The sequence below is a fragment of the Salmo salar genome, chromosome ssa23 (genome assembly GCF_905237065.1).
Source record: "Salmo salar chromosome ssa23, Ssal_v3.1, whole genome shotgun sequence".
NCBI classification, from domain to species: Eukaryota; Metazoa; Chordata; class Actinopteri; order Salmoniformes; family Salmonidae; genus Salmo; species Salmo salar.
In genome coordinates this window covers 39,139,727-39,162,406 of record NC_059464.1, presented here as the reverse complement: position 1 = coordinate 39,162,406, position 22,680 = coordinate 39,139,727, and the positions used below count along the sequence as shown (strand labels likewise).

Genomic DNA, 22,680 nt, shown 5'->3' with positions numbered 1-22,680 from the left:
GACTAATGGAAAAGTAGTCAACACTTTTAGTTCAGGAACTGTGGGTTAGATTTAAAAAGGACTTAATACTTTTTAGTGGGCGGGGACAAATAGAAAATACATGACCCTTCGATGTTGATTAGAGTAGCTATGCCGTAAAAGCTGTCTCGATTACATGTAATGATTTACGAAACCCTGAAATGGGGTCTTTGCAGGCTTCGTAGCAGTGAATGCATTGTGTTACAAGCTCAATTGCTGGTATTTTTAGAAAGTGTTTGAAATGTTTTTTTGTTTTATAAAAAATTATTTAACCTTTATTTAACCAGGTAGGCTAGTTGAGAACAAGTTCTCATTTGCAACTGCGACCTGGCCAAGATAAAGCATAGCAGTTCGACACATACAACAACACAGTTACACATGGAATAAACAAAACATAGTCAATAATACAGATGAAAAAAAGTCTATATACAGTGAGTAAAAATGAGGTAAGATAAGGGAGTTAAGGCAATAAATAGGCCATGGTGGCGAAGTAATTACAAAATAGCAATTAAACACTGGAATGGTAGATATGCAGAAGATTAACGTGCAAGTAGTGATACTGGGGTGCAAAGGAGCAAGATAAATAAATACAGTATGGGGATGAGGTAGTTGGATGGGCTGTTTACAGATGGGCTATGTGCAGTGATCTGTGAGCTGCTCTGACAGCTGGTGCTTAAAGCTAGTGAGGGAGAAATGAGTCTCCAGCTTCAGTGATTTTTGTAGTTCGTTCCAGTCATTGGCAGCAGAGAACTGGAAGGAAAGGCGGCCAAAGGAGGAATTGGCTTTGGGGGTGACCAGTGAGATATACCTACTGGAGCGCGTGCTATGAGTGGGTGCTGCTATGGTGACCAGTGAGCTGAGATAAGGCGGGGCTTTACCTAGCAGAGACTTGTAGATGACCTGGAGCCAGTGGGTTTGGCGACGAGTATGAAGCGAGGGCCAGCCAACGAGAGCGTACAGGTGGCAGTGGTGGGTAGTATATGGGGCTTTGGTGACAAAACGGATGGCACTGTGATAGACTGCATCCAATTTGTTGAGTAGAGTGTTGGAGGCTATTTTATTTCTCGAGGATTGGTAGGATGGTCAGTTTTACGAGGGTATGTTTGGCGGCGTGAGTGAAGGAGCCTTTGTTGCAAAATAGAAAGCCGATTCTAGATTTGATTTTGGATTGGAGGTGTTTAATATGAGTCTGGAAGGAGAGTTTACAGTCTAGCCAGACACCTAAATATTTGTAGTTGTCCACGTATTCTAGGTCAGAACCGTCCAGAGTAGTGATGCTAGTCGGGCGGGCGGGTGCGGGCAGCGAACAGTTGAAAAGCATGCATTTGGTTTTACTAGCGTTTAAGAGCAGTTGGAGGCCACAGAAGGAGTTTTGTATGGCATTGAAGCTCGTTTGGAGGTTAGTTAACCTCTTGGGGCTAGGTGGGACGCTAGCGTGCCACCCGTGGTGCACTCCATCAACAGCAGGTGCATTTCAAGAGCGGCAAATTTGAATCCAAATAAATGTCAAAATTCAAATTTTTCAAAAATACAACTATTTTACACCATTTGAAAGATAAACATCTCCTTAATCTAACCACGTTTTACGATTTCAAAAAGGTTTTACGGCGAAAGCATAAATTTAGAGTATGTTAGGACAGTACATTTACAAGAGTTGTGTGTAATGTTTTGTCAAGTCAAAGACAGGGTCACCAAAACCATAAAACCAGCTAAAATGATGCACTAACCTTTTACAATCTCCATCAGATGACACTCCTAGGACATTATGTTAGACAATGCATGCATTTTTAGTTCTATCAAGTTCATATTTATATCAAAAAACAGCGTTTTACTATGGCATTGATGTTGAGGAAATCGTTTCCCTCCAATAACCGGCAGTCAAGTCAGCGTAACAAATTAAATAATTAAAATTAGAAAACATTGGTAAAATATTATATTGTCATTTAAAGAATTATAGATTTACATCTCTTGAACGCAATCAACTTGCCAGATTTAAAAATAACCTTACTGGGAAATCACACTTTGCAATAATCTGAGCACTGCGCCCAGAAAATACGCGTTGCGATACAGACTAGACGTCATGTTGGGGAGATCTAAAATCGAAAATACTATGTAAATAATCCATTACCTTTGATTCTCTTCATCAGATGTCACTTCCAGGTATCACAGGTCCATAACGAATGTAGTTTTGTTCAAAAAAGCTCATCATTTATGTCCAAAAATCTCCGTCTTGTTAGCACATGATGTAAGCCAGCCGGACTTCTCGTCATGAACGAGGGGAAAAAATATATTTCCGTTCGTTCAAACATGTCAAACGTTGTATAGCATAAATCATTAGGGCCTTTTTTAACCAGAACATGAATAATATTCAAGGTGGACGAATGCATACTCTTTTATAACGTATTGGAACGAGGGTACCCAACATGAACTCGCGCGCAAGGTGTCTAATGGGCCATCATCGTTCCATGGCTCTTGTTCGGTCAGATCTCCCTCCAGAAGACTCAAAACACTTTGTAAAGGCTGGTGACATCTAGTGGAAGCAATAGGAAGTGCCAAAATATTCCTAAACCCCTGTGTTTTTCAATGGGATAGGTTTAAAGTCAATACAACACATCAGGTATCCACTTCCTGTCAGAAAATCTCTCAGGGTTTTGCCTGCCAAATGAGTTCTCTTATACTCACAGACACCATTCAAACAGTTTTGGAAACTTTAGAGTGTTTTCTATCCATATATAATAAGTATATGCATATTCTAGTTACTGGGTAGGATTAGTAACCAGATTAAATCGGGTACATTTTTTTATCCAGACGTGCAAATGCTGCCCCCTAGACCCAACAGGTTAACACAGTGTCCAAAGAAGGGCCAGATGTATACAGAATGGTGTCGTCTGCGTAGAAGTGGATCAGGGAATCACCCGCAGCAAGAGCGAAATCGTTGATATATATACAGAGAAAAGAGTCGGCCCGAGAATTGAACCCTGTGGTACCCCCATAGAGACTGCCAGAGGTCCGGACAACAGGCCCTCTCATTTGACACACTGAACTCTGTCTGCGAAGTAGTTGGTGAACCAGGCGAGGCAGTCATTTGAGAAACCAAGGCTATTGAGTCTGCCGATAAGAATGTGGTGATTGACAGAGTCGAAAGCCTTGGCCAGGTCGATGAAGACGGCTGCACAGTACTGTCTTTTATCGATGGCGGTTATATGATATCGTTTAGTACCTTGAGCGTGGCTGAGGTGCACCCATGACCAGCTCGGAAACCGGATTGCACAGCGGAGAAGGTACGGTGGGATTTGAAATGATCAGTGATCTGTTTATTAACTTGGCTTTCAAAGACTTTAGAAAGGCAGGGCAGGATGGATATAGGTCTATAACAGTTTGGGTCTAGAGTGTCACCCCCTTTGAAGAGGGGGATGACCGCGGCAGCTTTCCAATCTTTAGGGATCTCGGACGATACGAAAGAGCGGTTCAACAGACTAGTAATAGGGGTTGCAACAATGGCGGCGGATAATTTTAGAAAGAGAGGGTCCAGATATGCCAATTCCGTTTCAAATCGTGTTTGATGCATTTCACACAACTCCATGAAACACCTCTTATTCCTCCACACATTCATAAAAATCCATATTTATCCACCATAATAGAAGTGGAAAGGGTCCAACGGATTTGCAGACTTCCATTCTTCTGGAGTTCTCCAGCTGTAAAAAAACAGAAACAAACAAGTTAAATTATGCAAATGTTCAACTGCAAGACATGGTGAAATTTTGGAAAAAATGAAGATGCAATACTTTTGATTTTCAGTAAATACAGTGAACGACTTAGGTTACAAAATAATTATATCCAGCTTTTATTCGGTATGTTTATTTCAATGCAAAAGCTTTCAAATGAGATTTGTTTAACCTTTCATAACAGAGCACTGGGTGTAGCAAGTTAAACTCACCAATCTCTAGGCAACACTAAACCCATTATTACATTAATTAACCCTTATGGCTTTGCCTTTTGCAGTGCTATTACAACAGAAGCTTTATCAAAATTATTCAATAGAACATTTGAGGTAAACCAAGAACCTGACAATGTTAAGTGTACGACAACAAAGTTCTTTTATGCTTTTGAGCAATTTTTTGAAAAACTTTTTGATGGCTCTAATTTGCACCTCCGGGGTGTTGCATCTGTCATTGTGTTTATCGCTCTCTGAATAATACTCTCGCTCTCTGTGAAATAATTCTAATGTTAAGGAAACATTTGAACGGTGAAAGCTTACCCTAGAGCAGCGCTGCCTTTCAATCCTATCCTCTTTTTCTTATAGATGACCACTGGCTTATAATGCCTTCTTAATTATAGTGCATGTGTTTCCCCTTGCCCACATATCTGTGTTTAATATTAGGCTACATATACAGCCAAAACATTAAGGAATGGCAGTACATCTGTGTCAGTCTCTCTTCCTCTCTCTCTTTTTTCTTCTATTGAATTTGATATAACACCATCTGTGTTTGTCATAGAGCGATGGGATTAGTTTCTGTGGATGCAGACAGATTTCCAGCATTGTGGTTCATTTGACAGGCCCTCTGATAAGTGAATTACAATTTCGGTAGGTGAGATCAGATGCGACCACTAGCCCATGAGAGGGCAGATACGTGGCTCTTCCTCTTTGCTACAGTTCAGAAACCCTAGTAGCCTCACTGGCTGAAGAAACAATGAGATTCACATTTTTTTTACATTTTTTTTTTAGAAGTGAAGCAAATAGCCTAAACATTGATAAAACAATTAAAATACACAAACAGCCCCCAACTTCCCCTTTAACAGATTCATTTGGATTATTTAGCATTGATGCAGTCAATGTATTCTTTTAGTTGGCCTACATGATGACTTGTGTTTAATTAAAAGAACTGTATAAATGTCTAGTAGATGGCTATTGCCTTACCTATGTGTCATAAAAGCCAATCTAATGACTTCTTAAGCTATAGTGCAAGTATAGTGCAACTTTTGGTTCCAAATGATGTCTCACATTTAAATATTTGCAAACAGGGACAGTTTCGTTGAAAACAAGACACTGATTTCGCATTGAAGAAATATGATAAGATGAACACATGCACTATACAGTTGAAGTCGGAAGTTTACATACACTTAGGTTGGAGTCATTAACCTCTTGATGGTCGCCTAGGATAGGGGGCGCTACAGCGCTTTTTCAAAAAAAATCATGCCCATTTTAAACGGCCTACTACTCAAACTCAGAAGCTAGGATATGCATATAATTAATACTTGTGGATAGAAAACACCCTAAAGTTTCTAAAACTGTTTGAATGGTGTATGTGAGTATAACAGAACTCATATGGCAGTCAAAACTCCGAGACAGATCAAAACAGGAAGTGGAATTCTGAATTGCGGACTCAACTTCATCTCGTTGCCTATAAATCACACCGTGAGCAATGGTTCATTGAGCACTTCCTATTGCTTCCACTAGATGTCCCCAGTCTTTACAAAGTGATTTGAGTCTCCTACTGTGAAAACTGACTGAACGACACGCTGTGGAACGTGGTCACATGAGGAGGGCCATCACCATTATGATGCCGGCGCCCCTGGCTACCCTCCCCTTTCGAAACGTTTATAAAGACAATGCAATCGTCCCCCTTGAATCTTATTGGAGCTCTGGTTGAAAAAGGCCCTAAAGATTTATGTTATACAACATTTGACATGTTTGAACGAACCCAAATAAGAAAAAAATGCATTTTGTTGAAAGAGTAGCCCCGCGCACGTCGGAACTTTTGGTGCAGCCTTCAGAACGCGCTAACAAGAACAAGCTATTGGAACATAAAGGATGAACTTTTTTTAACGAAAATACATTTGTTGTGGACCTGGGATTCCTGGAAGTGCCTAAGGATGAAGATAATCAAAGGTAAGGGATTATTGACAATGGTATACAAGACTAGATTTGATATGCGATTGTTCCAAGATGGCGCTGACCTGTATTGCTAGCCTATTGTTCTGAGTATCGCATCCCCTTTTATCGCAAAGTGTGATTACCCAGTAAAGTTATTTTTAAATCTGGCATTACAGGTGCTTTCAAGAGATATTCATCTATAAATCTTAGAATGACAATATTACATTTTAAAAATGTTTTCGAATAGTAATTTAGTAAATTGTAGCGCTGTTTCACCGGATGCATTTGAGGGAAAATAGTTAGTCAACGTTACGCGCCGATGTAAAATGCTGTTTTTATATATAAATATCAACTTTATCGAACAAAATAATGCATGTATTGTGTAACATGATGTCCTAGGTGTGTCATCTGATGAAGATTGTCAAAGGTTAGTGCTGCGTTTAGCTGTTTTTTGGTTATTTGTGATGCATGTGGTTGGTCGGAAAATGGCTATGTGGCTACTTTTACGATATACTCCTCTAACATAATCTAATGTTTTGCTTTTGCTGTAAAGCCTTTTTGAAATCGGACAACGTGGTTCGATTCAGGTGAGGTGTATCTATAAAACGATTTAATTTGAAAAAAAAATTGAAAAAAATAAATATTACATTTGGTTATGCTAATGGCGATAGCATTTTTCGCTGGATGTCCGTCCTGCATACGGGACGGAGCCCGACCAGTGGTTAAAACTCGTTTTTCAACCACTACACAAATGTCTTGTTAACAAACTATAGTTTTAGCAAGTCGGTTACGACATCTACTTTGTGCGTGACACAAGTAATTTTTCCAACAATTGTTTACAGACAGATTATTTCACTTATAATTCACTGTATCACAATTCCAGTGGGTCAGAAGTTTACATACACTAAGTTGACTGTGCCTTTAAACAGCTTGGAAAATTCCAGAAAATGATGTCATGGCTTTAGAAGCTTCTGATAGGCTAATTGACATCATTTGCGTTAATTGGAGGTGTACATGTGAATGTATTTCAAGGCCTACCTTCAAACTCGGCGCCTCTTTGCTAGACATCATGGGAAAATGAAATGAAATCAGCGAAGACCTCAGAAAAACAATTGTAGACCTCCGCAAGTCTGGTTCATCCTTGGGAGCAATTTCCAAAAGCCTGAAGGTACCATGTTCAACTGTACAAAAAATAGTACGCAAGTACAAAAACCTTGGGACCACGCAGCCGTCATACTTCTCAGGAAGGAGACGCGTTCTGTCTCCTAGAGATGAATGTACTTTTGTGCAAAAAGGCCGCTCAGCATGGAAGAAGCCACCGCTCCAAAACCCCCATAAAAACGCTACATTACAGTTTGCAACTGCACATGGGGACAAAGATCGAGCTTTTTGGAGAATTGTCCTCTGGTCTGACTAAATAAAAATAGAAGTGTTTGGCCATAATGACCATTGTTATGTTTGGAGGAAAAATGGGGAGGCATGCAAGCAGAAGAACACCATCCCAATCGTGAAGCACGGGGGTGGCAGCATCATGTTGTGGAGGTGCTTTGCTGCAAGAGGAACTGGTGCACTTCACAAAATAGATGGCATCACGAGGTAGGAAAAGGATGTGGATATATTGAAGCAATGTCTCAAGACATCAGTCAGGAAGTTAAAGCTTGGTCACAAATGGGTCTTCCAAATGTACAATCACCCCAAGCATACTTCCAAAGTTGTGGCAAAATGGCTTAACCTCTATGGGCTAGGTGGGACGCTTGCGTCCCACCTACTCAACAGCCAGTTGAATCCTGTGGCGCGTTATTCAAATCCTTAGATATGCTATTACTTCAATTTTTCAAAAATATGACTATTTTACACCATTTTAAAGATAAGACTCTCGTTAATCTAACCACACTGTCCGATTTCAAAAAGGCTTTACAACGAAAGCAAAACATTAGATTATGTCAGCAGAGTACCGAGCCAGAAATAATCAGACACCCATTTTTCAAGCTAGCATATAATGTCACATAAACCCAAACCACAGCTAAATGTAGCACTAACCTTTGATGATCTTCATCAGATGACAACCCTAGGACATTATGTTATACAATACATGCATGTTTTGTTCAATCAAGTTCATATTTATATCAAAAACCAGCTTTTTACATTAGCATGTGACTAGCATGTGACTAGCATTCCCACCGAATACTGCCGGTGAATTTACTAAATCTCAGACAGGCCACTTCCTGCTTGAAATCTTCTCAGGTTTTGGCCTGCCATAGGAGTTCTGTTATACTCACAGACACCATTCAAACAGTTTTAGAAACTTTAGGGTGTTTTCTATCCAAAGCCAATAATTATATGCATATTCTTGTTACTGGGCAGGAGTAGTAACCAGATTAAATCGGGTACGTTTTTTTATCCAGCCGTGTCAATACTGCCCCCTAGCCCTAACAGGTTAAGGACAACAAAGTCAATGTATTGGAGTGGCCATCACAAAACCCTGACCTCAATCCTATAGAGAATTTGTGGGCAGAACTGAAAAATCGCTTGCGAGCAAGGAGGCCTAAGAACCTGACTCAGTTACACCAGCTCTGTCAGGAGGAATGGGCCAAAATTCACCCAACTTATTGTGGGAAGCTTGTGGAAGGCTACCCGGAACGTTTGACCCAAGTTAAACAATTGAAAGGAAATGCTACCAAATACTAATTGAGCGTATGTAAGCTTCTGACCCACTGGGAATGTGATGAAAGAAATAAAAGCTGAAATAAATCATTCTCTCTACTTTTATTCTGACATTTCACATTCTTAAAATAGAGTGGTGATCCTAACTGACCTAAGACAGGGAATTTTTTTACTAGGATTTAAATGTCAGGAATTGTGAAAAACTGAGATTAAATGTATTTGGCTAAGGTGTATGTAAAGTTCCGACTTCAACTGTATATACAAAAGTATGTGGATGCCCCTTCAAATGAATGGATTCGGCTATTTCAGCCGTGACAGGTGTATAAAATCGAGCACACAGCCATGCAATCTCCATAGACAAACATTGGCAGTAGAATGACCTTACTGAATAGCTCAGTGACTTAACGTGACACCGTCATAGGATGCCACCTTTCCAACAAGTCAGTTCGTTAAATTTCTGCAAATCTAGAGCTTCCCCGGTCAACTGTAAGTGCTGTTATTGTGAAGTGGAAACGTCTAGGAGTAACAACGGCTCAGCCGTGAAGTGGTAGGCCACACAAGCTCACAGAACGGGACCACTGAGTGCTGAAGCGCGTAAAAATTGTCTGTCCTCGGCTGCAACACTCACTACCAAGTTCCAAACTGCCTCTGGAAGTAACTTCAGCACAACAACTATTCGGCGGGAGCTTCATGAAATGGGTTTCCATGGCCGAGCAGCCGCAGACAAGCCTAAGATCACCCTGTCCAAATCCAAGCGTCGGCTGGAGTGGTGTAAAGCTTGCCGCCATTGGACTCTTGAGCAGTGGAAATGCGTTCTATGGAGTGATGAATCACGCTTCACCATCTAGCAGTCTGACGGACTGATCTGGGTTTGGCGGATGCCAGGACAATGCTACCTGCCTAGTGCATAGTGCCAATTGTAAAGTTTTGTGGGGGAGGAATAATGTTCTGGGGCTGTTTTTCATGGTTCAGGCTAGGCCCCTTACTTCCAGTGAAGTGAAATCTTAACGCTACAGCATACGATGACATTCTAGACAATTCTGTGCTTTCAACTTTGTGGCAACAGTTTGGGCAAGGCCTTTTCCTGTTTTAGCATGACAATGCCCCCATGCACAAAGCAAGGTCTGTACAAAAATGGTTTGTTGAGATCAGTGTGGAAGAACTTGACTGGCCTGCACAGAGCCCTGACCTCAAATCCATCGGACACCTTTACGATGAATTGGAACGCCAACTGCGAGCCAGGCCTAATCGGCCAACATCAGTGCCGACCTCACTAATGCTCTTGTGGCTGAATGGAAGCAAGTCTCCAGCAGTGTTCCAACATCGATTTGAAAGCCTTCCCAGAAGAGTAGAAGCAAAGGTTGACCAACTCCATATTAATGCCCATGATTTTGGAATGAGATATTTAACAAGTAGGTGTCCACATACTTTTGGTCATGTTGTGTGCATATATATATATATATATATATATTTTTTACCAATCCTCCCCAATAAAAGGTGATCCGGCCCTTCTGGCATATGCCAGAATTGCCAGAATGCCAATCCGCCAATGTCTCCAACTCTGTTCCTGGAGTGCGACCGTCCTGTAGGTTGTGGCTCCAGCCCTAATGTAGCACAATTGATTCTAATAATTAGCTGGTTGGTACATTTATTCAAGTTAGTTACAACTGGGGTTGGATTGAAAACCAACAGGAGGGTAGGGTAGCGCTCCAAGAACAGGGTTGGAGATCCCTGTGCCTAGTTTCCCAAAAGCATCTTAAGGCAAAGTGCGTTGTTAGAACCTTTGTGGGAGCATAGTTAAATCTATGAGCTGTTTCCCAAAACCATCATTATTAATTAAGGTGCACTTGATAACACTCGTAAACGAATGCTTGCCTCAGAACAGCTAAGTGCATCCTTACATTCTTTTTTGCCCTCCCGTGTCACTTTCTACACAGAAGATCTCCGCTAAACATAGAATCACATGGTTTATCTTATCTCTATGACTGCAGATAACTTCAGAACAAAGTTGACTACAAAATAAAGTTGCCTGTGTCTTTGCAATTGATACAAACATGACATAAAAATATTTTTCAAATGAAAACAGCAACCATTAAAATAAAGAGTGGGCCTATTTCAATCATATTGAAATACATTTCATATTCTATTTTGCTAATTGTAGACTGCCTGTAATTTGCCTCAATATATTTCATGATGTGTAGCCGAACGGGCGCAATGGGGCAAATTAGTGGTTTAATGCATTTTTATTTGGTAAGCATTAGAATAACCTGCCTCAATATTTGCAGCCATAAGGTGGTATAATCTCTCTAGGAATTGATCCGTCAATTCAAATGTTAAGACAAATTTTGAATGGAGAAAGTTTTCACTTTCTTTCGATCCCATCAGTATTGACACATACTTCAACAATGCACTTAGTGACTATTCTCTCGGCGTGTTGTTTTGGGAAACATGTGTTACATCTTCGGCCGTTGTGGGGAAGATGCATCATTAAAAAACTCATAAACTCCTCAAGGTTCCGTTTTAGGACCACTATTGTTTTCACTATATATTTTACCTCTTGGGGATGTCATTCGAAAACATAATGTTAAATTTCACTGCTATGTGGACGACACACAGCTGTACATTTCAATGAAACATGGTGAAGCCCCAAAATTGCCCTCGCTAGAAGCTTGTGTTTCAGACATAAAGAAGTGGATGGCTGCAAACTTTCTACTTTTAAACTCGGACAAAACAGAGATGCTTGTTCTAGGTCCCAAGAAACAAAGAGATCTTCTGTTTAATTTGACAATTAATCTGGATGGTTGTACAGTCGTCTCAAATAAAACTGTGAAAGACCTCGGCGTTACTCTGGACCCTGATCTCTATTTTGAAGAACATATCAAGACTGTTTCAAGGACAGCTTTTTTCCATCTACGTAACATTGCAAAAATCAGAAATTTTCTGTCCAAAAATGACGCAGAAAAATTAATCCATGCTTTTGTTACTTCTAGGCTGGACTACTGCAATGCTCTACTTTCCGGTTACCCGGATAAAGCACTAAATAAACTTCAGTTAGTGCTAAATACGGCTGCTAGAATCCTGACTAGAACCAAAATATTTGATCAAATTACTCCAGTGCTAGCCTCCGTACACTGGCTTCCTGTTAAGGCAAGGGCTGATTTCAAGGTTTTACTGCTAACCTACAAAGCATTACATGGGCTTGCTCCTACCTATCTTTCCGATTTGGTCCTGCCGTACATACCTACACGTACGCTACGGTCACAAGACGCAGGCCTCCTAATTGTCCCTAGAATTTCTAAGCAAACGGCTGGAGGTAGGGCTTTCTCCTATAGAGCTCCATTTTTATGGAATGGTCTGCCTACCAATGTGAGAGACGCAGACTCAGTCTCAACCTTTAAGTCTTTACTGAAGACTTATCTCTTCAGTAGGTCCTATGATTAAGTATAGTCTGGCCCAGGAGTGTGAAGGTGAACGGAAAGGCTGGAGCAACGAACCGCCCTTGCTGTCTCTGCCTTGCCGGTTCCCCTCTTTCCACTGGGATTCTCTGCCACTAACCCTTTTACAGGGGCTGAGTCACTGGCTTACTGGTGTTCTTCCATGCCGTCCATGGGAGGGGTGCGTCACTTGAGTGGGTTGAGTCACTGACGTGGTCTTCCTGTCTGGGTTGGCGCCCCCCCCCTTGGGTTGTGCCATGGCGGAGATCGTTGTGGGCTATACTCGGCCTTGTCTTAGGACGGTAAGTTGGTGGTTGGAGACATCCCTCTAGTGGTGTGGGGTTGTGCTTTGGCAAAGTGGGTGGGGTTATATCCTGCCTGTTTGGCCCTGTCCGGGGGTATCATCGGATGGGGCCACAGTGTCTTCTGATCCCTCCTGTCTCAGCCTCCAGTATTTATGCTGCAGTAGTTTATGTGTCGGGGGGCTATGGTCAGTCTGTTACATCTGGAGTATTTCTCTTGTCTTATCCGGTGTCCTGTGTGAATTTAAATATGCTCTCTCTAATTCTCTCTTTCTCTCTTTCTGCCTCAGGACTACCTGGTATGATGACTCCTTGCTGTCCCCAGTCCACCTGGCCGTGCTGCTGCTCCAGTTTCAACTGTTTTGCCTGCGGCTATGGAACCCTGACCTGTACACCGGACGTGCTTGTTGCACCCTCGACAACTACTATGATTATTATTATTTGACCATGCTGGTCATTTACGAACATTTTAACATTTTAATATCTTGACCATGTTCTGTTATAATATCCACCCTGCACAGCCAGAAGAGGACTGGCCACCCCTCATAGCCTGGTTCCTCTCTAGGGAGTTTTTCCTAGGGAGTTTTTCCTAGCCACCGTGCTTCTTTCACATGCTTTGCTTGCTGTTTGGGGTTTTAGGCTGGGTTTCTGTACAGCACTTTGAGATATCAGCTGATGTACGAAGGGCTATATAAAAATAAATTTGATTGATTGATTGATTGATTGATTGATTTGAAAAAATAAATTTGATAAGGCTAAATGCCATTGCTATCAGGAAACCGTTCCAAGGACATTATAAATCAAGAATGGGCCACTTCAGTCCTCAGTGGCCAGAGTGATGTCACACTTCTTCCCCATCCCTAGATAACACAGCTGATTAAACTAATTGTATTTTAAACTAAATATTATGATTAGTTGATTATTGGAGTCAGGTGTGTTAGCTGGGGCTGGTGCAAAAGTGTGACACCAATCAGGCCCCCGAGGACTGGAGTTGACCATCCCTATTATAAATGAAGATACTTGACAGTATTGAGATACATCCAGTTCAGATTGTAGTATATTTGCAGCTGTGTAACATGTCTGGAACATCATTAGGTAAATCAAACAAGGGGTGGAGTCAAACTAAGACAAAGGGATACAAAATGGCTGTTCAGAGACACTGTAGTTATTGCAAATGTCAAAGAAATATGTACAATTGACACTAGAAACTAGAGAATAATGGCATTCTGTATTACATTCCTCCTACTTCTTACCTTTGGCTGTTCAGCTACAGTTCAGCAGCTTTATCGGGAAGCGAGATCTCAGAGCCAAGTGGCACATGCCCCTGGGAGATTTGTTCCACAGTATAGGCCTGCTCAAGAACCAGCCAGATTTCAACCAAGGCCTGTGCAATGGCCCTCCAGGGTCCAGACACCGACGCAAGTTCAAAACCCTTTCCTCCAGTCAAAGCAGACCTTCAATGAGCCTTTGACCTGGAGATTTCCTGAAGATCCAGTCAAAGAGGTGCAGTTGGCTATTGATGAGCAGAGACCACTGCCTGTGCCTGCCAGTAGCGTTGCAGTTCAATGTGGGGAGACTGCTGCTCGTGTGGAAGTCAAGCGAGATCTGCTCGGTATCGGCCAACTCATTCACCCAGAGGATCTTACCTTGGGAGGCTGTGCTGTCACTGGGGAGGATGCTTCCGCTCAAGTTCTGATCTTTGTCACTGAGCTGCACGGATGTGGGAGCACTCTAACGGTAACATTGAGCATTAGCATCGTTATGACTTTTCTAGGTTGACTACCATTGATTTTCTTACAATGCCATTTGCTGCTCTGATTCCAGATGACTGAAGATTCACTTGTCTATGTCTTCACACTCCGTTATACACCAGCCACCCTGGGCAGCAGCCCCATTGTTCGGACTAGAGAAGTGGTGGTCTGGGTTGAGTGCCACTATCAAAGGTGAGTTGACTACACCTGCATTGTGTTTTATTTTCTTCAGTTCAATCAACTTTGGATATACTTCCTTGGCCAGTTGGTTTCACATTTAAAGACTCCTTTACAGAAAGCATGATGTGAGCAGTGACTCAGTGAAGCCCACCTGGAATCCCTATGCCTCCACTAAGGTTGCAGAGGAGCTCCTCTACTTCTCCCTGAGGCTAATGACTGGTTAGTAACTGCTTGTCCTTGCCATATTGGCATTACTCTTGACAGGCACTGACTTAAGTGCTGTCTCTGCACTTGTTTGTAAACTATGGTAGTGCCAACTGGCAAATGTAACCGCCACTGAGTTATTGGAATGAGGTGGCTACCCCAGAGTACAAAAGGATGGCAGTTATATTTGCCATGATAAAGCCACACTGCTGATAAACTAGAGCAGGGTCTGTACATCTGACTTGGAATGAGTATTAGACTGTGCCCTTGTCTTCGCAGACAACTGGCAGTTGGAGAGACCCAGCAAAGAGTACGTCCTTGGAGATAATATTAACTTTGAAGCTTCTGTCGTCCAGTTCTACCATGTGCCCCTCCGAGTCTTTGTGGACAACTGTGTAGCCACAGTCATCCCAAACACCAACACTGTCCCAAGATATGCCTTCATCGAGAACCGTGGGTGAGTATCCTTTGTAAGGTACTTGATCTAGATCAAGGACTAATTGTTTGCTTTAATCTGCTAAGGAAAGCATTTCCCATTCCCTCCACCTGCCCACACTTCAGATCAACAGCCATCTTGAATGGCATCCCTCCAGAGTTTCAGCAGTGTAGGTAGCCTAATTTTTTTTGTTTGTGGCCTTCAGTTGTCTGGTCGACACCAAGCTGACAGGCTCCAGGTCCCAGTTCAGACCTCGCACCATGGATGACACGCTCCAGTTCCAGATAGAAGCCTTTAGGTTTCATGTTGTGAACACTGGCTCAGTGAGTAGTTAATCCTGAGATCTAGTGCAAATTAGCTTCGGAATGTCCAAATGTATAGAATTGGCAGGTTTGTTGAGCTTCAATCATAAATTAAGTAGAGTATGCCCAATATGGCTTGTGTTGGACCCAACATGACGTTGCTTTAAATTGGTGTCAAATCTACTAATTCTTATGTGGTACCAATGCTGCGACTTCAACAGCTATACATTACCTGCCTCCTGAAAGCCACAACAGCTTCAGCCCCAATTGATCATGAGAACAAGGCTTGTTCCTTCTCGAATGGGTAAGTCTGGGTATATATGGCAGGGTGTGCACTTTGCTTGTACGTACTATATGCAACACTCTCTTTTCAATAGATGGAGCGAGGCCAGTAAGAAAGACCAGGTGTGTGGCTGTTGTGACACAGACTGTGGCATGAGAAGGGAACCGGCTCCAGGTACATGTGCACTTCAGTCCAGTGTTGCTCAATCCATTCCTGGATGCCTCCCTGGGGTGCACATTTTTGTCCTACTCCAATAGCTAGGTACTTGACTCACCTAAACCTTTGGCTAAATTGGTGGTCAGTGCTTGGCTGGAACAAAAAAGTGCACCCACTGAGTCACCCAGGAATTGCCTGAGAAACAATGCTTTTGTGAAGTTTGATTCTGAGTTCTCCCTATATAGACATGGTCTTCTGCTCTTAGGTTTCCAGTGGGAGCAGGACATTTCTGTTGGTCCTCTCAACATAAAGGAAAAGCTTCTTGACTGATGGTGTAACTCTCAACTGGACTGACTTTCCTGCCCAAATGCATTCTGGATGATAAAAAAATATCTAGATTAAGGTTTTTGTCTTGTGTATTTTGTTCATTGACTAGCATGAGCTTTTGTAATGCCCAGGTCTAAAATGAAGTTCCTCAACTCCCTGATTCTGTATCTTGAAAGTTAAGATATAACTTGATTGCTGACATAATGTTTTGGTACAAAACTCAGCAAAAAAAGAAACGCCCCTTTTTCAGTACCCTGTCTTTCAAAGATGATTCTTAAATCTGAATAACTTCACAGATCTTCATTGTCAAATTTTATTAGTCACATGTGCCGAATACAACAGGTGTAGACCTTACAGTGAAATGCTTAAACAATTAATGAACATGCACCTGTGGAACGGTTAAGACAGTAACAGCTTACAGACAAGGGCAATTAAGGTGACAGTTATGATAACTAAAGAGGCCTTTCTACTGACTCTGGAAAAACACCAAAAGAAAGATGCCCAGGGTCCCTACTCATCTGTGTGAATGTGCCTGCAAGGAGGTGTGAAGACTGCAGATGTGGCCAGGGCAATTAATTGCAATGTCCTTACCGTGAGACGCCTGCTACAGGACGGCCAGCTGATCGTCCTCACAGTGGCAGATCATGTGTAACAACACCTGCACACGATCGGTACATCTGAAAATCACACCTGCGGGACCGGTACAGGATGGCAACAACTGCCTGAGTTACACCAGGAACGCACAATCCCTCTCAGTGCTCAGACTGTCAGCAATAGGCTGGACTGAGGGCTTGTAGGCCTGTTGTAAGGCAGGTCATCACCGGCAACAACATTGCCTATGGGCACAAACCCACGGTCGCTGGACCAGACAGGACTGGCAAAAAGTGCTCTTCACGGAGGAGTCGCGGTTTTGTCTCACCGGGGGGATGGTCGGCTTCTCGTTTATCGTCGAAGGCATGAGCATTACACCGGGTCCTGTACTCTGGGACGGAATTGAGGTGGAGGGTCCGTCATGGTCTGGGGCGGTGTCACAACATCATCGGACTGAGCTTGTGCGTTACAGGGCAGACATCCTCCTGTTGTGCTCATCCTGACATGACCTGTTGAATCGGATGAGGGCTAGAGCCATTTCCACCCCCCCCCCCCCAGAAAAGTCCGGGAACTTGCACGTGCCCTAGTGGAAGAGTGGACTAACATCTCACAGCAACAACTGGCAAATCTGGTGCACTCCATGAGGAGATGCACTGCAGTACTTAATGTAGCTGGTGGGTTGCAGTATATTGTAGCTGGTGGCCACACCAGATACTGACTGTTACTTTTGATTTTGACCCCCCCCCCCCCTTTGTTCTGGGACACATTATTCCATTTCTGTTAGTCACATGTCTGTGGAACTTGTTCCCTTTGCCTCAGTTGTTGAATCTTATGTTCAAACAAATATTTACACGTTAAGTTTGCAGAAAATAAACGCAGTTGACGGTGAGAGGACGTTTCTTTATTTGCTGAGTTTATATCAACAATGGACTGATGAATTGAATACCTGAAGTTTTGGGTGGAGTGTTCCTTTTAACCAGTCAACTTCAGCAGTGAGGCAAAGGTACACATTTCAGGGTTTGAAATTGCCCTGTCTCATGACTTAAATATTGATAAAACAATTAAAATACAGTGCTGGTGGGGCTACCACTCATAGGAACCATCTGATATATAATTTCCCATGAACTTCCTGGGGGGGAAGTGGTCTATTCCAATGTACTATATCCAGCCCATTAAAATGTGAATCAATGGACTTCAAAATGATATTTTAGGTTGTCACAACCAATAGTAATAAAATGACTAGTCTCTACCAAACCATTTCATTAGTCTTGTTTAGTTGCAGGGTGTATTCCTGACTAATGGAAAAGTAGTCAACACTTTTAGTTCAGGAACTGTGTGTTAGATTTAACCTCTATGGGCTAGGTGGGACGCCCACCTACTCAACAGCCAGTTGAATCCTATGGCGCGTTATTCAAATCCTTAGATATGCTATTACTTCAATTTTTCAAAAATATGACTATTTTACACCATTTTAAAGATAAGACTCTCGTTAATCTAACCACACTGTCCGATTTCAAAAAGGCTTTAAAACGAAAGCAAAACATTAGATTGTCAGCAGACTACCCAGCCAGAAATAATCAGACACCCATTTTTCAAGCTAGCATATAATGTCACATAAACCCAAACCACAGCTAAATGTAGCACTAACCTTTGATGATCTTCATCAGATGACAACCCTAGGACATTATGTTATACAATACATGCATGTTTTCTTCAATCAAGTTCATATTTATATCAAAAAACAGCTTTTTACATTAGCATGTGACTAGCATTCCCACCGAACACTGCCTGTGAATTTACTAAATTACTCACGATAAACGTTCACAAAAAGCATAACAATTATTTTAAGAATTATAGATACAGAACTCCTCTATGCACTCGATATGTCCGATTTTAAAATAGCTTTTCGGTGAAAGCACATTTTGCAATATTCTCAGTAGATAGCCCGGCATCACAGGGCTAGCTATTTAGACACCCAGCAGGTTTAGCACTCATCAAAGTCAGATTTACTATAAGAAAAATGTTCTTACCTTTGTTGTCTTCGTCAGAATGCACTCCCAGGACTTCTACTTCAATAACAAATGTTGGTTTGGTCCAAAATAATCCATCATTATATCCAAACAGCGGCGTTTTGTTTGTGCGTTCTAGACACTATCCTAAAGGCTAAATAAGGGTGATGAGCATGGCGCAATTCGTGACAAAAGAATTCTAAATATTCCATTACCGTACTTCGAAGCATGTCAACCGCTGTTTAAAATCAATTTTTATACCATTTTTCTCATAAAAAAGCGATAATATTCCGACCGGGAATCTGCGTTTAGATAAACAGACAAAGGAAAAGAAACCATTCGGTCGAAGCGGGCACGCGCCTAAGCCCATAGTACTCTGAGTGGCCACTTGCCAAAAGCGATAAAGTGTTTCAGCCAGAGCCTGCCTCGATATCGTTCAACGTTTTCCCGGGCTCTGAGACCCTATGGAAGACGTAGGAAGTGTCACGTTATTGCACAGATCCTGAGTCTTCAATAAAAAGGGCCAAGATGAAACACTACTTCTCAGACAGGCCACTTCCTGCTTTAAATCTTCTCAGGTTTTGGTCTGCCATAGGAGTTCTGTTATACTCACAGACACCATTCAAACAGTTTTAGAAACTTTAGGGTGTTTTCTATCCAAAGCCAATAATTATATGCATATTCTAGTTACTGGGCAGGTGTAGTAACCAGATTAAATCGGGTACGTTTTTTATCCAGCCGTGCAAATACTGCCCCCTATCCCCAACAGGTTAACACAGTGTCCAAAGAAGGGCCAGATGTATACAGAATGGTGTCGTCTGCGTAGAAGTGGATCAGGGAATCACCCGCAGCAAGAGCGAAATCGTTGATATATATATATACAGAGAAAATAGTCGGCCCGAGAATTGAACCCTGTGGTACCCCCATAGAGACTGCTAGAGGTCCGGACAACAGGCCCTCTCATTTGACACACTGAACTCTGTCTGCGAAGTAGTTGGTGAACCAGGCGAGGCAGTCATTTGAGAAACCAAGGCTATTGAGTCTGCCGATAAGAATGTGGTGATTGACAGAGTCGAAAGCCTTGGCCAGGTCGATGAAGACGGCTGCACAGTACTGTCTTTTATCGATGGCGGTTATGATATCGTTTAGTACCTTGAGCGTGGCTGAGGTGCACCCATGACCAGCTCGGAAACCGGATTGCACAGCGGAGAAGGTACGGTGGGATTTGAAATGATCAGTGATCTGTTTATTAACCTCTTACATCTAGACGTTCCGCTAGCGGAACACCTGCTCCAATATCCAATGATAGGCGTGGCGCGAATTACAAATTCCTCAAAAATACAAAAACTTCAATTTTTCAAACATATGACTATTTTACAGCATTTTAAAGACAAGACTCTCCTTTATCTAACCACACTGTCCTATTTCAAAAAGGCTTTACAGCGAAAGCAAAACATTAGATTATGTCAGCAGAGTACCCGGCCAGAAATAATCAGACACCCATTTTTCAAGCTAGCATAATGCAGCACTAACCTTTGATGATCTTCATCAGATGACAACCCTAGGACATTATGTTATACAATACATTATAGTGCATGTGTTTCCCCTTGCCCACATATCTGTGTTTAATATTAGGCTACATATACAGCCAAAACATTAAGGAATGGCAGTACATCTGTGTCAGTCTCTCTTCCTCTCTCTCTTTTTTCTTCTATTGAATTTGATATAACACCATCTGTGTTTGTCATAGAGCGATGGGATTAGTTTCTGTGGATGCAGACAGATTTCCAGCATTGTGGTTCATTTGACAGGCCCTCTGATAAGTGAATTACAATTTCGGTAGGACTTTCCAGCCTCCAATGGTGGTGGATATGTCATGTAAACCTACACAAGAATCCCTAGTTAATTCAGTCAAATATGATTTTATATATTGACAAGTCAAATGACTGTTCTAACAATGGAAATGCAACTCCTCAAATATGGACGGCAGGCAGGAGGTGAGATCAGATGCGACCACAAGCCCATGAGAGGGCAGATACGTGGCTCTTCCTCTTTGCTACAGTTCAGAAACCCTAGTAGCCTCACTGGCTGAAGAAACAATGAGATTTACATTTTTTTTTTTTTAAGTGAAGCAAATAGCCTAAACATTGATAAAACAATTAAAATACACAAACAGCCCCCAACTTCCCCTTTAACAGATTCATTTGGATTATTTAGCATTGATGCAGTCAATGTTTTCTTTTAGTAGGCCTACATGATGACTTGTGTTTAATTAAAAGAACTGTATAAATGTCTAGTAGATGGCTATTGCCTTACCTATGTGTCATAAAAGCCAATCTAATGACTTCTTAAGCTATAGGGCAAGTATAGTGCAACTTTTGGTTCCAAATGATGTCTCACATTTAATTATTTGCAAACAGGGACAGTTTCGTTGAAAACAAGACACTGATTTCGCATTGAAGAAATATGATAAGATGAACACATGCACTATACAGTTGAAGTCAGAAGTTTACATACACTTAGGTTGGAGTCATTAACCTCTTGACGGTCGCCTAAGATAGGGGGCGCTACAGCGCTTTTTGAAAAAAAATCGTGCCCATTTTAAACGGCCTACTACTCAAACTCAGAAGCTAGGATATGCATGTAATTAATACTTGTGGATAGAAAACACCCTGAAGTTTCTAAAACTGTTTGAATGGTGTCTGTGAGTATAACTGAACTCATATGGCAGTCAAAACCCCGAGACAGATCAAAACAGGAAGTGGAATTTTGAATTGCGGACTCAACTTCATCTCGTTGCCTATAAATCACACCGTGAGCAATGGTTCATTGACTTCCACTAGATGTCCCCAGTCTTTACAAAGTGATTTGAGTCTCCTACTGTGAAAACTGACTGAATGACACGCTGTGGAACGTGGTCACATGAGGAGGGCCATCACCATTATGATGCCGGCGCCCCTGGCTACCCTCCCCTTTCGAAACGTTTATAAAGACCATGCAATCGTCCCCCTTGAATCTTATTGGAGCTCTGGTTGAAAAAGGCCCTAAAGATTTATGTTATACAACGTTTGACATGTTTGAACGAACCTAAATAAGAAAAAAATGCATTTTGTTGAAAGAGTAACCCTGCGCACGTCGGAACTTTTGGTGCAGCCTTCAGAACGCGCTAACAAGAACAAGCTATTGGAACATAAAGGATGAACTTTTTTTAACGAAAATACATTTGTTGTGGACCTGGGAATCCTGGAAGTGCCTAAGGATGAAGATAATCAAAGGTAAGGGATTATTGACAATAGTATACAAGACTAGATTTGATATGCGATTGTTCCAAGATGGCGCTGACCTGTATTGCTAGCCTATTGTTCTGAGTATCGCATCCCCTTTTATCTCAAAGTGTGATTACCCAGTAAAGTTATTTTTAAATCTGGCATTACAGGTGCTTTCAAGAGATATTCATCTATAAATCTTAGAATGACAATATTACATTTTAAAAATGTTTTCGAATAGTAATTTAGTAAATTGTAGCGCTGTTTCACCGGATGCATTTGAGGGAAAATAGTTAGTCAACGTTACGCGCCCGATGTAAAATGCTGTTTTTATATATAAATATGAACTTTATCGAACAAAATAATGCATGTTTTGTGTAACATGATGTCCTAGGTGTGTCATCTGATGAAGATTGTCAAAGGTTAGTGCTGCGTTTAGCTGTTTTGTGGTTATTTGTGATGCATGTGGTTGGTTGGAAAATTCCAGTGGGTCAGAAGTTTACATACACTAAGTTGACTGTGCCTTTAAACAGCTTGGAAAATTCCAGATAATGATGTCATGGCTTTAGAAGCTTCTGATAGGCTAATTGACATCATTTGCGTTAATTGGAGGTGTATATGTGAATGTATTTCAAGGCCTACCTTCAAACTCGGCGCCTCTTTGCTAGACATCATGGGAAAATGAAATGAAATCAGCGAAGACCTCAGAAAAACAATTGTAGACCTCCGCAAGTCTGGTTCATCCTTGGGAGCAATTTCCAAAAGCCTGAAGGTACCATGTTCAACTGTACAAAAAATAGTACGCAAGTACAAAAACCTCGGGACCACACAGCCGTCATACTTCTCAGGAAGGAGACGCGTTCTGTCTCCTAGAGATGAATG

General features: G+C 41.8%; 1 protein-coding gene across 1 annotated transcript; it reads left to right on the top strand.

The window, feature by feature from the left end:
• Positions 1-13,420: 13,420 nt before the first annotated feature.
• Positions 13,421-16,004, top strand: LOC106597863 (zona pellucida sperm-binding protein 3). Its single transcript, XM_014188987.1, has 8 exons — positions 13,421-14,030; positions 14,118-14,236; positions 14,340-14,443; positions 14,708-14,885; positions 15,070-15,187; positions 15,388-15,470; positions 15,544-15,623; positions 15,871-16,004. Exons 1-8 carry the CDS (start codon positions 13,512-13,514, stop codon positions 15,933-15,935), a joined length of 1,266 nt encoding a protein of 421 aa, XP_014044462.1. The 5' UTR covers positions 13,421-13,511; the 3' UTR covers positions 15,936-16,004.
• Positions 16,005-22,680: the final 6,676 nt, after the last annotated feature.

Excerpts from the sequence above, each read along its gene's own strand:
- LOC106597863 (XM_014188987.1), top strand. The coding sequence starts at position 13,512 with ATGGCATTCTGTATTACATTCCTCCTACTTCTTACCTTTGGCTGTTCA. Across the intron at positions 14,237-14,339 it reads GTTGAGTGCCACTATCAAAG|AAAGCATGATGTGAGCAGTG; the intron begins GTGAGTTGACTA and ends ACTCCTTTACAG. Across the intron at positions 14,886-15,069 it reads GCCTTCATCGAGAACCGTGG|TTGTCTGGTCGACACCAAGC; the intron begins GTGAGTATCCTT and ends TGTGGCCTTCAG.